The 13,360-nt window shown below is 41.0% G+C and overlaps 1 protein-coding gene across 3 annotated transcripts in view; it reads left to right on the top strand.

Annotated features, from left to right (window-relative positions):
- LOC126293293 (1,5-anhydro-D-fructose reductase-like) overlaps positions 1–13,360 on the top strand; it is a 101,269-nt gene that overhangs the window by 62,407 nt on the left and 25,502 nt on the right. For all 3 annotated transcript variants that reach the window (XM_049986421.1, XM_049986422.1, XM_049986420.1), the window contains exon 6: positions 12,899–13,058. In XM_049986421.1, coding sequence (XP_049842378.1) covers positions 12,899–13,058 — 160 coding nt within the window. The remainder of the gene's footprint in view (positions 1–12,898; positions 13,059–13,360) is intronic.

Genomic DNA, 13,360 nt, shown 5'->3' with positions numbered 1-13,360 from the left:
CATTTTCATAACCTGCCACAACAAAACCACTCCTTTTAATACATGTACACGCAGTTTTTCGAAATTTTCCCGAATTTCTCCACCCTTTAATGTGTTTTGGAGGCAACACAATCGCCTAACCTTTGTGCGCATCATTGTTTACCAACATTAAGTTCACCACAGGATCAACATAACTCAGCTTTAACCAACACTTTTTCTACTTTTTTCACACCAGATCTTCAGTTGCATCCTAGTTCACCTTAATCTCTCACCATACATTTTTATTTTTATTTTCATTTGAGCTTCATGTTACACTTTCCACATTCTAATACCATGTCAACCTCACAACATCCCCACAATGACCCCATTAAGTTTTATTTACATTCCCCCCGCAAACATGCCTTCACCCTAGCCAGATTACGCTCACATATTTTATTTACTCAGGCTTGTCTGACATTTGGCATTACCCCCAAAGGCCTCACACATTAAGTTCCCATCTCTGGCTGTTAACCCGTCTTTCCATCAGTCCCTATACCAGTTCCAAACTGAACAATCCATAGCCCTCACCTACCTAATCCTTCACCTACACATCAACTCAGCCAATGAACACATCCGTCAACTCCTATCCTTAATAAAATTCCTCAATGTTTCCTCTCCCACATCCACACTGGCTGTTCAGAGCATCCTCCTACAGGCCAACCACAAATTAGAACAGCATGCCACCCTCCACCTCAAAAAACTATCCAATCTCCTGGTTTTCCACCACCGGAAAGGCAACTCACTCACCCTCCAAAACCTTTCCAGCAAACCTCAACCTCCTCTCATTGAACACAAACCCAGTCTCTCCCTTCTACTCAATCTCCCACTTCCAGCTCCACTCCCCCAAAACCTCAAAATTCTAATCAACACAATCTGGAACCACAACACCCCAATTCAGTAGTTAACCTTTCCTCCAAACCTCTCTCCCAATCTGAAACCTCTGTCCTATCCAAAGGCGTCACCTTCAGCCCCACTCCCAGATTCAACCAAACAGCCCTTGTCAAAGATTTACTGTCCGACACTCATACTCACTCTCTGCTGGAGATATCACTTTGCCACGAAGGAAAATAACCCTGATCCTACTCCTAATAATCCAACTCCCCAATACACTATCCACATTGAACCCTGCCTGGAGCAGTTCCATTCTCCGTTATAGCGGAACCCACCTCCTCTTTATCAAAATCACCCTCTCCAAACCTTGCAGGAATTTCTCACTTCCAGCCTTGCCTCTCAATCCTCCTTGAAAAACCTTAATCCTATTCCCAACATCACCACAGCTGAAGCCCTGGCTATCCGTGATCTGAAGGCTGACCAATCCACCGTCATTCTTCCGGCGGACAAGGGTTCCATGACCGTGGTACTTGATTGTCGGGAGTATGTGCCTGAGGGACTGCGTCAGCTTTCAGACAACTCTACATACAAAGTTTGCCAAGGTAATCCCATTCCTGATGTCCAGGCGGAGCTTCAAGGAATCCTCAGAACCTTAGGCCCCCTACAAAACTTTTCACCTGACTCCATCAACCTCCTGACTCCACCGACACCCCGCACCCAAAACTTCTACCTACTTCCTAAAATTCACAAACCCAGTCATCCCAGGCGCCCCATTGTAGCTGGTTACCAAGCTCCCACAGAACGTATCTCTGCCTACGTAGATCAACACCTTCAACACATTATATGCAGTCTCCCATCCTTCATCAAAGACACCAACCACTTTCTCGAACGCCTGGAATCCGTACCCAATCTGTTACCCCCGGAAACCATCCTTGTAACCATTGATGCCACTTCCTTATACACAAATATCCTGCACATCCAGGGCCTCGCTGCGATGGAGCACTTCCTTTCACGCCGATCACCTGCCACCCTACCTAAAACCTCTTTCCTCATTACCTTAGCCAGCTTCATCCTGACTCACAACTTCTTCACTTTTGAAGGCCGGACATACCAACAATTAAAGGGAACAGCCATGGGTACCAGGATGGCCCCCTCGTACACCAACCTATTCATGGGTCACTTAGAGGAAGCCTTCTTGGTTAACCAGGCCTGCCAACCCAAAGATTGGTACAGATTTATTGATGACATCTTCATGATCTGGACTCACAGTGAAGAACAACTCCAGAATTTCCTCTCCAACCTCAACTCCTTTGGTTCCATCAGATTCACCTGGTCCTACTCCAAATCCCATGCCACTTTCCTTGACGTTGACCTCCATCTGTCCAATGGCCAGCTTCACAAATCCATCCACATGAAACCCACCAACAAGCAATGGTACCTCCATTATGACAGCTGCCACCCATTCCATATCAAGTGGTCCCTTCCCTACAGCCTAGGTCTTTGTGGCAAATGAATCTTCCCCAGTCCTGAATGCCTGAACCATTACACCAACAACCTGAAAACAGCTTTTGCATCCCGCAACTACCCTCCCGACCTGATACAGAAGCAAATAACCAGAGCTACATCCTCATCCCCCCAAACCCAGAACCTCCCACAGAAGAATCCCAAAAGTGCCCCACTTGTGACAGGATACTTTCCGGGACTGGATCAGACTCTGAATGTGGTTCTCCAGCAGGAATACGACTTCCTCAAATCCTGCCCTGAAATGAAATCCATCCTTCACAAAATGCTCCCCACTCCACCAAGAGTGTCTTTCTGCCGTCCACCTAACCTTCGTAACCTTGGTTCATCCCTATGAAGTCCCCAAACCACCTTCCCTACCCTCTGGCTCCTACCCTTGTAACCGCCCCCGGTGTAAAACCTGTCCCATGCACCCTCCCACCACCACCTACGCCAGTCCTGTAACCCGGAAGGTGTACACGATCAAAGGCAGAGCTACGTGTGAAAGCACCCACGTGATTTACCAGCTGACCTGCCTACACTGTGAAGCTTTTAACGAGAAAAAAAAAAATTATTATTATGTAAAATGTGAAAATGGATGAAAATGGGGAAGAAATGGCTTTAAATATTTATGTTATTTACTCTTTCAGTATGAACTTTGTTGTAGAACCCCTTATTTACGTGTGGTAATAAAAATTCATTTACACAGAATTAAGCACATTTAAAATTACGTGAACCTTAGCAACCCTTTCATGCTGATAAATTCAAACTATCTGATAAATAACATTTATTTGAACCTTATTTAAATTAAATTTTTTTACGTATTTTGGCCTTGGCACACATTTTCTAGATGCAGTGTATTTTTAAATATTTACTGAATTCTTTCCCGGCATTAGTTATGGAACACAAGACTGTCTCTGTTAGCATAAAGTGGTTAAATATTGCCAAGCTGACCTGAACGTTTAATTATCATTGACAAAACACACTTCACTATACGTTTAAGTTATTTGCTTTAGAAATGGAAAGAACCAACAGATAAACAACTTCAACATTAATTATCTGCCTATGAATGCACAAATGTAAAACCAGTAATAGATTCAATCAGCCTCAGGATCACTGTAAAAGAAAAATATTTCGTAATTCACTGCTAATTTTACCTACTCCCGATTTATGGGTTTGGTTAATATTATAGCGGAACAATTTTTTAAATGTGCCGCAGCTGCAAATCGTTCGTCACGGCACAGCCCAGCAACACCAACGATAATCGCTAAAAGAGCTGAAAATTTTTTATAGAAATATTATAGATGACATAGGCAAGCTAATTTACATTAGTAATACATAATTTTGATAAATTATGATGTATTTAGACCATAACAATAATTAAAATTACACACCTTTATAATTTCTCCTCTAATGGCGGCTAAAGGTAGATACAGACAAACGAAGTCTACTCATTCATATATTGCTACGTCACAGGTTCCTCTCTCTCTCAGCTCTCGAGGAAGACGATGTAGAATGCATATTATGTAGTGCTTTTTATACTACTGCTGATTTTGAATATCTCTTTGTAATCTTACAACATTACTTTCCTCTGTGGCTATATTTTACATTTTTTTATCGCAGATATTAACATGTTTCGTAATTACATTATGAGTATAGAAATATTACAATCATAAATACATCGAGAATACTATTACAGAAAATATTACAATAATAACCAACATCCTTTACACAAAATAAAATAACATTTTTTGTTAAACAATTACAGTACATACGAATTGCTTCATAGCCGCATACATAGTGCAATTAAATGTCATTTCATTTTATTAATAGTGTGTGTGCTGCCAGGGAACGTTACAAGCTTTCTGCGTGAGAATGACCAGCAACAAACTGTCCATTTGCATGAATGGACACAGGCAGACAGTGTTTGTTGGTAATGAGGATCACCCTGTGGCTAAACATGCCTTGGTGCACGGCCAGCACATCTTGGCACAGTGTTACACCGTCCGGGTTATCTGGATACTTCCCACCAACACCAACCTGTCCGAACTCCAGAGATGGGAACTTGCCCTTCAATATATCCTCTCTTTTCGTTATCCACCAGGCCTCAATCTCCGCTAATTTCAAGTTGCCACCGCTTGTACCTCACCTGTCATTCAACAACATCTTTGCCTCTGTACTCCCGCCCCGACTGACATCTCTGCCCAAACTCTTTGCCTTTACATATGTCTGCTTGTGTCTGTGTGTGTGTGTGTGCGTGTGCGTGTGTGTGTGCGCGCGTGTGCCCCCACTCCCTGGGTTGGAATGATTCCTTACCCTCTCCCTTAAAACCCACTTCCTTTCGTCTTTCCCTCTCCTTCCCTCTTTCCTGATTAAGCAACCGTTGGTTGTGAAAGCTTGAATTTTGTGTGTGTGTTTGTGTTTGTTAGTGTCTCTATCAACATACCAATGCTTACGTTTGGTAAGTTACATCATCTTCATTTTAAAAAATGCACAAACACACACACAAATTTCAGCTTTTGCAACCCAAGGTTGCTTCATCAGGAAAGAGGGAATGAGAGGGAAAGATGAAGGGATGTGGGTTTTAAGGGAGAGGGTAAGGAGTCATTCCAATCCCGGGAGCGGAAAGACTTACCTTTGGGGGGGAAAAACGACAGGTATACACTCGCGCACACACACACACATATCCATCCGCACATATGCAGACACAGGCAGACATATATATATTTTTAAAGTAAGGGTGTTGCAAGATAGGCTGTGCTGATAAATAATTGCTAAGAAAAATGTGATATCTAGTACTATTTCTTATTTAATTAGCATTGAAGCTAGCCAATTAGATTGCTGCACATGCAAGTTCAAGCAGCCTGACAAGGACAGTGTCACCAAACATGTTCTTTGTTTGGTTTCCTCAAAGCAAAGAAATGTACCTGGTTTAAATTTGTGAGTTCTGAAACAGGGCACATTTTAACTCTTAATGAGCATTTCAACAAGTGGTAATGCAAGAACCTACAGATATCTGTGAATTACCGCATTTTACCATGCGCAAGTGCTCAAATTTACGTATACAATGATGTGACAGGCTAGCAGCATTGCTAATTAAATCAGAAATGGTACAACTTATAAAACTTTTTTATTAACAATTATCTCTCAGCACAATCTACCCTGCAACACCATTACAAGCTTGTCAGTCCGTTTCTGACAATTAAGTTTGTACAAAACCCCCACAGCACTAGTTTTAATTGGACTTGCCCTCTTTTTTTTTTTTCTCCGCAAGTCTTCTGGCTGGTTTCATGGAGCCAGTTGTGAATTCCTCTTCTGTGCCAACATCGTCATCTCAGAGTAGCACTGCAGTCAACTTCCTCCAAAATTTGCTGGGTGTATTCAAATCTGTCTTTCCCTTACAGTTCCATCAAGTACCATGGAAGTTATTCATTGTTGGCTGAACACATGTCTTTTCATCCCATCCTCCTTTGGATTGTACTCGGCCAGCAGTTGGCTGAGGCAAAGTCAATATTTTCATCCTCAATGCCGCCTGTGGCACTGGTGGAACTCATGCAAACACGAGCTAACATCTTTGCACCTATGGTGCCTTTGCCTTGGCCGTGTCTTGTTCAGATGACACAGCACTGGAATGTTCCCATAAACTCTCACATTGTCTGACCCATATGTTGTCATCCATGCATTCACACTTTGTCACTAAATGCTCCTCAATAGTGATGATGATGATGATGATGATGATGATTTTGGTTGGTGGGGCACTCAACGATGTGGTTATCAGCACTTGTACAAATTCCCAGTCTTTTCATCTTCCAATCTCACCAGTTCCTGAATGATGATGAAATAATGACGACAACCAGACCCTGGGTGGAGAAAATCCCAAACCGGATTTCTGTATAGGGTGATCTCAAAGATGTCAAAGGCAGGATGGTTCAAGAAAAGTATGCATATATCCCTGGTCAGCATGTCAAACCTACATGCAGGTTCAAAGACTACCAGCATGAATTTATTGTACTCTCCTGGCAACCAAACAACCCAGATTTAAACACAATCTAGAATATGCAGGGTGGTCTATTGATCATGACCAGGCCAAATATCTCATGAAATAAGTGTCAAACGAAAGAGCTACAAAGAACGAAACTCGTCTAGCTTGAAGGGGGAAACCAGATGGCACTATGGTCGGCCTAGTAGATGGCACTGCCATAGGTCAAATGGATATCAACTGCATTTTTAAAAATAGGAACCACATCTTTTATTGCATATTTGTGTAGTGCGTAAGGAAATATGAATGTTTTAGTTGGACCACATTTTTGATTTGTGATAGATAGCACTGTAATAGTCACAAACATATGGCTCACAATTTTAGATGAACAGTCGGTAACAGGCAGGTTTTTAAAAAATTAAAATACAGAACGTAGATACATTTGAACATTTTATTTCAGTTGTTCCGATGTGATACATGTACCTTTGTGAATTTGTCATTCCTGAGAATGATAAGTCTGTGTATGTATGTATGGATATATATGTGTGTGTGTGTGTGTGTGTGTGTGTGTGTGTGTGTGTGTGTGTGTGTGTGTGTGTGTGTGTGTGCGCGCGTTCGCGCGCGCGAGTATATAACTATCCTTTTTCCCCCCCTAAGGTAAGTCTTTCTGCTCCCGGGATTGGAATGACTCCTTACCCTCTCTCTTAAAACCCACATCCTTTCATCTTTCCTTTTCCTTCTCTCTTTCCTGACGAAGCAGCCGCCGGTTGCGAAAGCTCGAAATTCTGTGTGTGTGTTTTATTTATTGTGCCTATCTACCAGCGCTTTCCCGCTTGGTAAGTCTTGGAATCTTTGTTTTTAATATATTTTTCCCATGTGGAAGTTTCTTTATTTTATTTATACCATGTACTTATACGTTTGTGACTATTACAGCGCCATCTATCACAAATCGAAAAAAGTGGTCCAACTAAAACTTTCATATTTCCTTACATACTACACGGATATGTAATAAAAAATGGGGGTTCCTATTTTTTTAAAAATGCAGCTGATATCCATTTGACCATTGGCAGCACCATCTAGCGGGCCAACCATAGCGCCATCTGGTTTCTCCCCTCAAGCTGGACGAGTTTCGTTCTTTGTAGTTTTTTTTTTTGTTTTGTTTTATGCTTATTTTGTGAGATATTTGGCCCAGTCACTATCAATGGACCTCCCTGTAAGTGATTGGGCTGTTCATGCTGTGGAGCCTCAACTGAGAAATCTAGCATGGCTCCATATCTGTGTCAGTAAGTTCCAGAGCTCTCATCGATTATCATCCTGGATGTCTGTGCTGCAAAAGGTGGTTATTCAGGCTTCTGACAGTTTGTCACATTAATGCGATTGGACTGTGTATCACAACCAACAATATTTTAAAATTATCCTTTAGTTGCCCCCACCTCAGCTGCACAGTTTTAGTGGTGACTTCTAGTTTATCTAACAAGATCATCTACAGCTCTGAAAAAAAATAAAAAAAATTGTAATACCTGCTTTATGTAAGTGGACAGTAGGTAGCATATACAGGGAGAACATTAATAAAACAGAGAAACTGCAGGAGCAGATTCCTGACTGGAAATGGAAGACAAAAGGTCATATGAACATGTGTCAAGAAATGGATGGTGTGTGTGCAATGACAATGAATCGTCCCAGAACACAGTACAGAACTGCACTTCATCCATGTCACAACAGATGTTCAAAGTGGCACCCATGGGATTGCAGGTGATAGGGCTGGTAGTGGCTGTCATGCAGGATACACATAGAAGTACTTTGGCTTACACCGTGCTGAAGGGCCACTTGTCTGGAGCTTGTACTAGGGTTCGTCTCAATATCCTGTAGAACCTGGACCTTCAGATCTGGTGTATGCACAGTCCATCACCTCCCTGCATGTTCACCTGTCTGAAAGGACACATGATCACACAAACACCCAAAGAGGGCTTGAAATGTTGTGTTATTTGGTTGGAGTCTGTGAGGGTACTGGTTCTGGTATAGCTGTCCTGCCTCTCGACCATTTCCATCTGCTCAGCCTGCACAAACACCATCTTGGCTTGTTCCCAACACGAATACCGGACCATTCTACTGCTTACAGTATGCTGCGTCAATTGCACAGCCAGAAACACCCGAGGAACACATGGCACACAGTCAGAGGAACTGTTATTTGTCAGTGCCGTCTATCGTGGCAACAGTACATTTCCGGACACATGCTCGCAGGATCTTTTTCCTCCATTGCCAGGTAGGAATCCATCCCTGCAGTTTGTTGGTTTTATAGATGTTCACCCTGTTGTTGTTGTCATTGTGGTCTTCAGTCCTGAGACTGGTTTGATGCAGCTCTCCATGCTACTCTATCCTGTGCAAGCTTCTTCATCTCCCTGTACCTACTGCAACCTACATCCTTCTGAATATGCTTAATTTATTCATCTCTTGGTCTCCCTCTACGTTTTTTACCCTCCACACTGCCCTCTAATACTAAATTGGTGATCCCTTGATGCCTGAGAACATGTCCTACCAACCGATCCCTTCTTCTTGTCAAGTTGTGCCACACACTCCTCTTCTCCCCAATTCTATTCAATACCTCCTCATTACTTATGTGATCTATCCATCTAATCTTCAGCATTCTTCTGTAGCACCACATTTCGAAAGCTCCTAATCTCTTCTTGTCCAAACTATTTACCATCCATGTTTCACTTCCATACATGGCTGCACTCCATACAAATACTTTTAGAAACGACTTCGTGACACTTAAATCTATACTCGATGTTAACAAACCTCTCTTCTTCAGAAATGCTTTCCTTGCCATTGCCAGTCTACATTTTATATCCTCCCTACTTCGACCATCATCAGTTATTTTGCTCCCAAAATAGCAAACCTCCCTTACCTACTTTAAGTGTGTCATTTCCTAAACTAATTCCGTCAGCATCACCCGACTTAATTCGACTACATTCCATTATCCTCATTTTGCTTTTGTTGGTGTTCATCTTATATCCTCCTTTCAAGACACTGTCCATTCCGTTCAACTGCTCTTCCAAGTCTTTTGCTGTCTCTGTCAGAATTACAATGTCATTGGCAAACCTCAATGTTTTTATTTCTTCTACATGGATTTTAATTGGTACTCCTTGTTTCCTTTACTGCTTGCTCAATATACAGATTGAATAACATCGGGGAAAGGCTACAATCCTGTCTCACTCCCTTTCCAACCGCTCCTTCCCTTTTGTGCCCCTTGACTCATAACTCCCATCTGGTTTCTGTACAAAGTGTAAACAGCTTTTCGCTCCCTGTGTTTTACCCCTGCCACCTTCAGAATTTGAAAGAGAGTATTCCAGTCAACATTGTCGAAAGCTTTCTCTAAGTCTACAAATGCTAGAAATGTAGGTTTGCCTTTCTTTAATCTATCTTCTAATATACGCCGTAGGGTCAGTATTGCCTCACGTGTTCCAACATTTCCACGGAATCCAAACTGATCTTCCCCAAGGTCGGCTTCTAGCAGTTTTTCCATTCGTGTTAACCCTGTATAAGAGGGATAATTGCAACCTTTATGTGTGTTCCTTTCTGTCTATCTAGAAATACACACACTGCTGACACAGTAAACTCCATTAAAGTGTACATTCCAATTTAAAATCATATAGCTTGTTTATATACACAAATTTTGTTTGTCTATATGTGCAACACTGAGGTACATAATTACAACAGACAGGATGCATCCACAGAACTGGGAAGAGGGAGAGGGGAGAAAGAGGGAGGGTGGAAGAGGAGGCTGGAGGAGGAGCAGGATGATAACATGACTGAGGCACACCAGTATGTGATAAAATTTAATGGTGTGTGGAACAGATAAGACTGTGACAAAAAGTGTGAAATGTAGAAACTATGTAAAACAAGTAAGAGTAAAATATGTGGTAGTAAGGCATATTTCACTTAACCTACCACACCGTGGTTCAGGTTGAAAAAAATCGATTTTTGGTTTTCATCATATTTCGATAGATTAAGATTTTATTTAAGTACTCTGAGAAGGAGTTTGCTGAAAACATTTTTTATTGAGCATTTAAAGAGCATTTTTCTACCACATGTGTTTATGTGCCATGCCCACTTTTTTGCACTCACTTTCCTGCATATATTTTAGATCTTTATATCCCCTTCATTGCTCGTTAGGGATTTTTTTTAACAAGTTTGTTTATGTGGCCATCCTCTGCAGCAAGCATATAAATACTTGTTTTTTCAATAAAACTGCTTTTTCCTGCTGTTAGTTATTTTATTTATCCCATACGCGTCTCGCCTTATCCTGTTCTAAGGCATCATCAATGGGATCTATAATGATACAATTTTGTTAGTTATAGATTATCAAACAGTCCATTTTGTGATTTTTTGTAAAAAAAAGTAATTACTTACAATTTACTGATCTGCGGTTCTTCACATCTGGTCTGGTAGTGTGACCTCTTAATATTTTTTGTTAACAAATTTAAAAAATTATTTATTAAAAACTATAAAATGGATAAAGTATATTTTAGTGCAGTCAACTCTATTAGTATTATGTAACATACAGTAAAAATATTAAGGTCCTGCATCAAATAGTTTTCTTCAAAAATGGGTCAAATACTTGTCTAAATTAACACGCGTTAGATAGGCAGGGTGTGGCCCCCTTAAGACGATCCCATGTCCTCGCTTGTGATGCTATTTACTATTTTTTGGCATTGTTCAGCCTTTTTTGCTGTGCATTACATATTAGTACTTGTGCAGAAAGACCTGGTTAAACTCTATCCAATAATAAAAGTTATCTTTGCTTTGCTTTATGAAATATTGCACGTGACGTGCATGAGTTGGAAGTAATACTTGAATCGGACACAGTTGATCAGCAATATTTGTGAGATGCATACATGGTGATGTGTGTTTTGGTATAATGAGGATGAAATTGCACACACCTCAAGACTATGTTCAGTTTAGTCATTTGCGTGGTGTTTTGAGTCCACCTCAACATTCAGTGTGAAGAAATTAATTACGTGTTGTGGCACGCAGAATTTATCTTAATTAACACATAGCCTGAATGTTTTGGAGCCAGAACAATTGCAACAATAACTAATACATTTTGTGGTTTGTAATTAATTGAAGTCATATAAAACATGTATTGTCCATATCATAATGTGCTTCATAAGAAACACATAAATAATTATCTTAGTAGATCAATAAATTCAGTCAATCTGGTAATTATAACTGGCTGATTGGGGAATAATAATCAAGTAATGGATTTTGGGAGAAAGAGTAATCTAGCACCATCACTAATATTGCACAGAATGTTACACACTTATAGTTAATATAACAATGAAAACAATCAATTATTGACAAACTTATTTAATTGGATAGATAAAAAATATCTCCTCACCAAGTAGTGGCAGAACACACACATAAAAGACTATTGTGATTGGCAAGCTTTTGGAGCCTGTGGCTCCTTCTTCAGGCAGAAGGACTGAAGAGGAAAGAAGAAGAAGTCTTTCATTCTCATCCTATACAGTAAGTCTCCGCTGACCCGCAGTTCTGGGTGACTTTCTTGAAATCTAACCTTTTTGCCAGACCTCTCCAGTCCTTCACCCTTCACCCTTCACCCTTCACCCTTCACCCTTCTTCCTTGCCCTTCAACCCTTCTGTGTGAAGAAGAAGCAACTCGCTCTGAAAGCTTGCCAATCACAACAGTCTTTTATGTGTGTTTTCTGCCGCTACTTGGTGAGTAGATTTCTTATCTATTCAATTAAATAATTTATGAATATAATAGAGGGAAACATTCCACGTGAGAAAAATATATCTAAAAACAAAGATGATGTGACTTATCAAATGAAAGTGCTGGCTGGTTGATAGACACACAAACATACACACAAAATTCAAGCTTTTGCAACCAACGGTTGCTTCATCAGGAAAGAGGGAAGGAGAGGGAAAGACGAAAGGATGTGGGTTTTAAGGGAGAGGGTAAGGAGTTATTCCAGTCCCAGGAGTGGAAAGACCTTAGGGGGAAAAAAGGACAGGTATACGCTTGCGCTCGCGCACACACACACACACACACACACACACACACACACACACACACACACACACACACACACACACATCCATCCATCCGCACATACACAGACAGAAGCAGACATTTGTAAAGGCAAAGAGTTTGGGCAGAGATGTGAGTCGAGGCGGAGTGGTGGCGTGGGAGTGGGGTGGGAGTGGTGGTTAGGAGGAAGAATTGGGTACTAAAGCCCTTATGGGAATGCAAGCTTTCTCAGCAAATTTTAATGATAAGTCTTCTCATATTACCAGCCCAATCGAGGTGTTGTTCTGTAGCAGAGTAACATCTTGACTCAGCTGAGAACCAAAGAAGACTTCATTACTGAAGCCTTTCTGCCTTTACAATTATCTGTAGCAGCTTTTTGAACGTTGAACTACCATGTACACACCCGTTGACAATGCTTTAGTGTCACTGTTGTAACTTTACTGTAAGAAAGCAGAATATTTTAGAGTCAAGAGTTAAATGAGATTAATGGATGGATGTCCTTCCTTTGCTTCCCTTCTCAGGTTAGTAAGCTTGAGTCCCATGAGTGATCCAGTAGTGTCACGTATTGCAGAGAAGTACAAGAAGACAACTGCCCAAGTGTTACTGCGTCACACTGTACAGCGGGGCATTGTGGTCATCCCGAAAAGTGTCAACCCTGACCGCATCAAGCAGAACTTTGATGTAAGTGATCATACAATGTTTTGGTTGTTTGGCAGTTCTGAAGCTTTTTGATCACACTTTGTTTTTACTCTTTGCCTGATATTAGGGCTCATATAGAGGCATACAGACAGTTTTTCTGTCCTCTCTGCAAAAGTTTCAAAAGCTTAGAGGGGGCATAAGATATACAAAAGAAAAACTTTTTACTTATCTTCATTTTTTCTTGTTGTTGGCTGCAGTTCTCGCATCTAGGGGTAGACTCTTGAAGCTGAAATTTTAATTGTGTGGGTTCCAGATGGCTAGATGATTGACAAAGTACTTTCTGT

Source organism: Schistocerca gregaria, chromosome 10 (assembly GCF_023897955.1).
Source record: "Schistocerca gregaria isolate iqSchGreg1 chromosome 10, iqSchGreg1.2, whole genome shotgun sequence".
Taxonomy (NCBI): Eukaryota; Metazoa; Arthropoda; class Insecta; order Orthoptera; family Acrididae; genus Schistocerca; species Schistocerca gregaria.
This window is presented reverse-complemented; position numbering and strand designations above follow the sequence as displayed.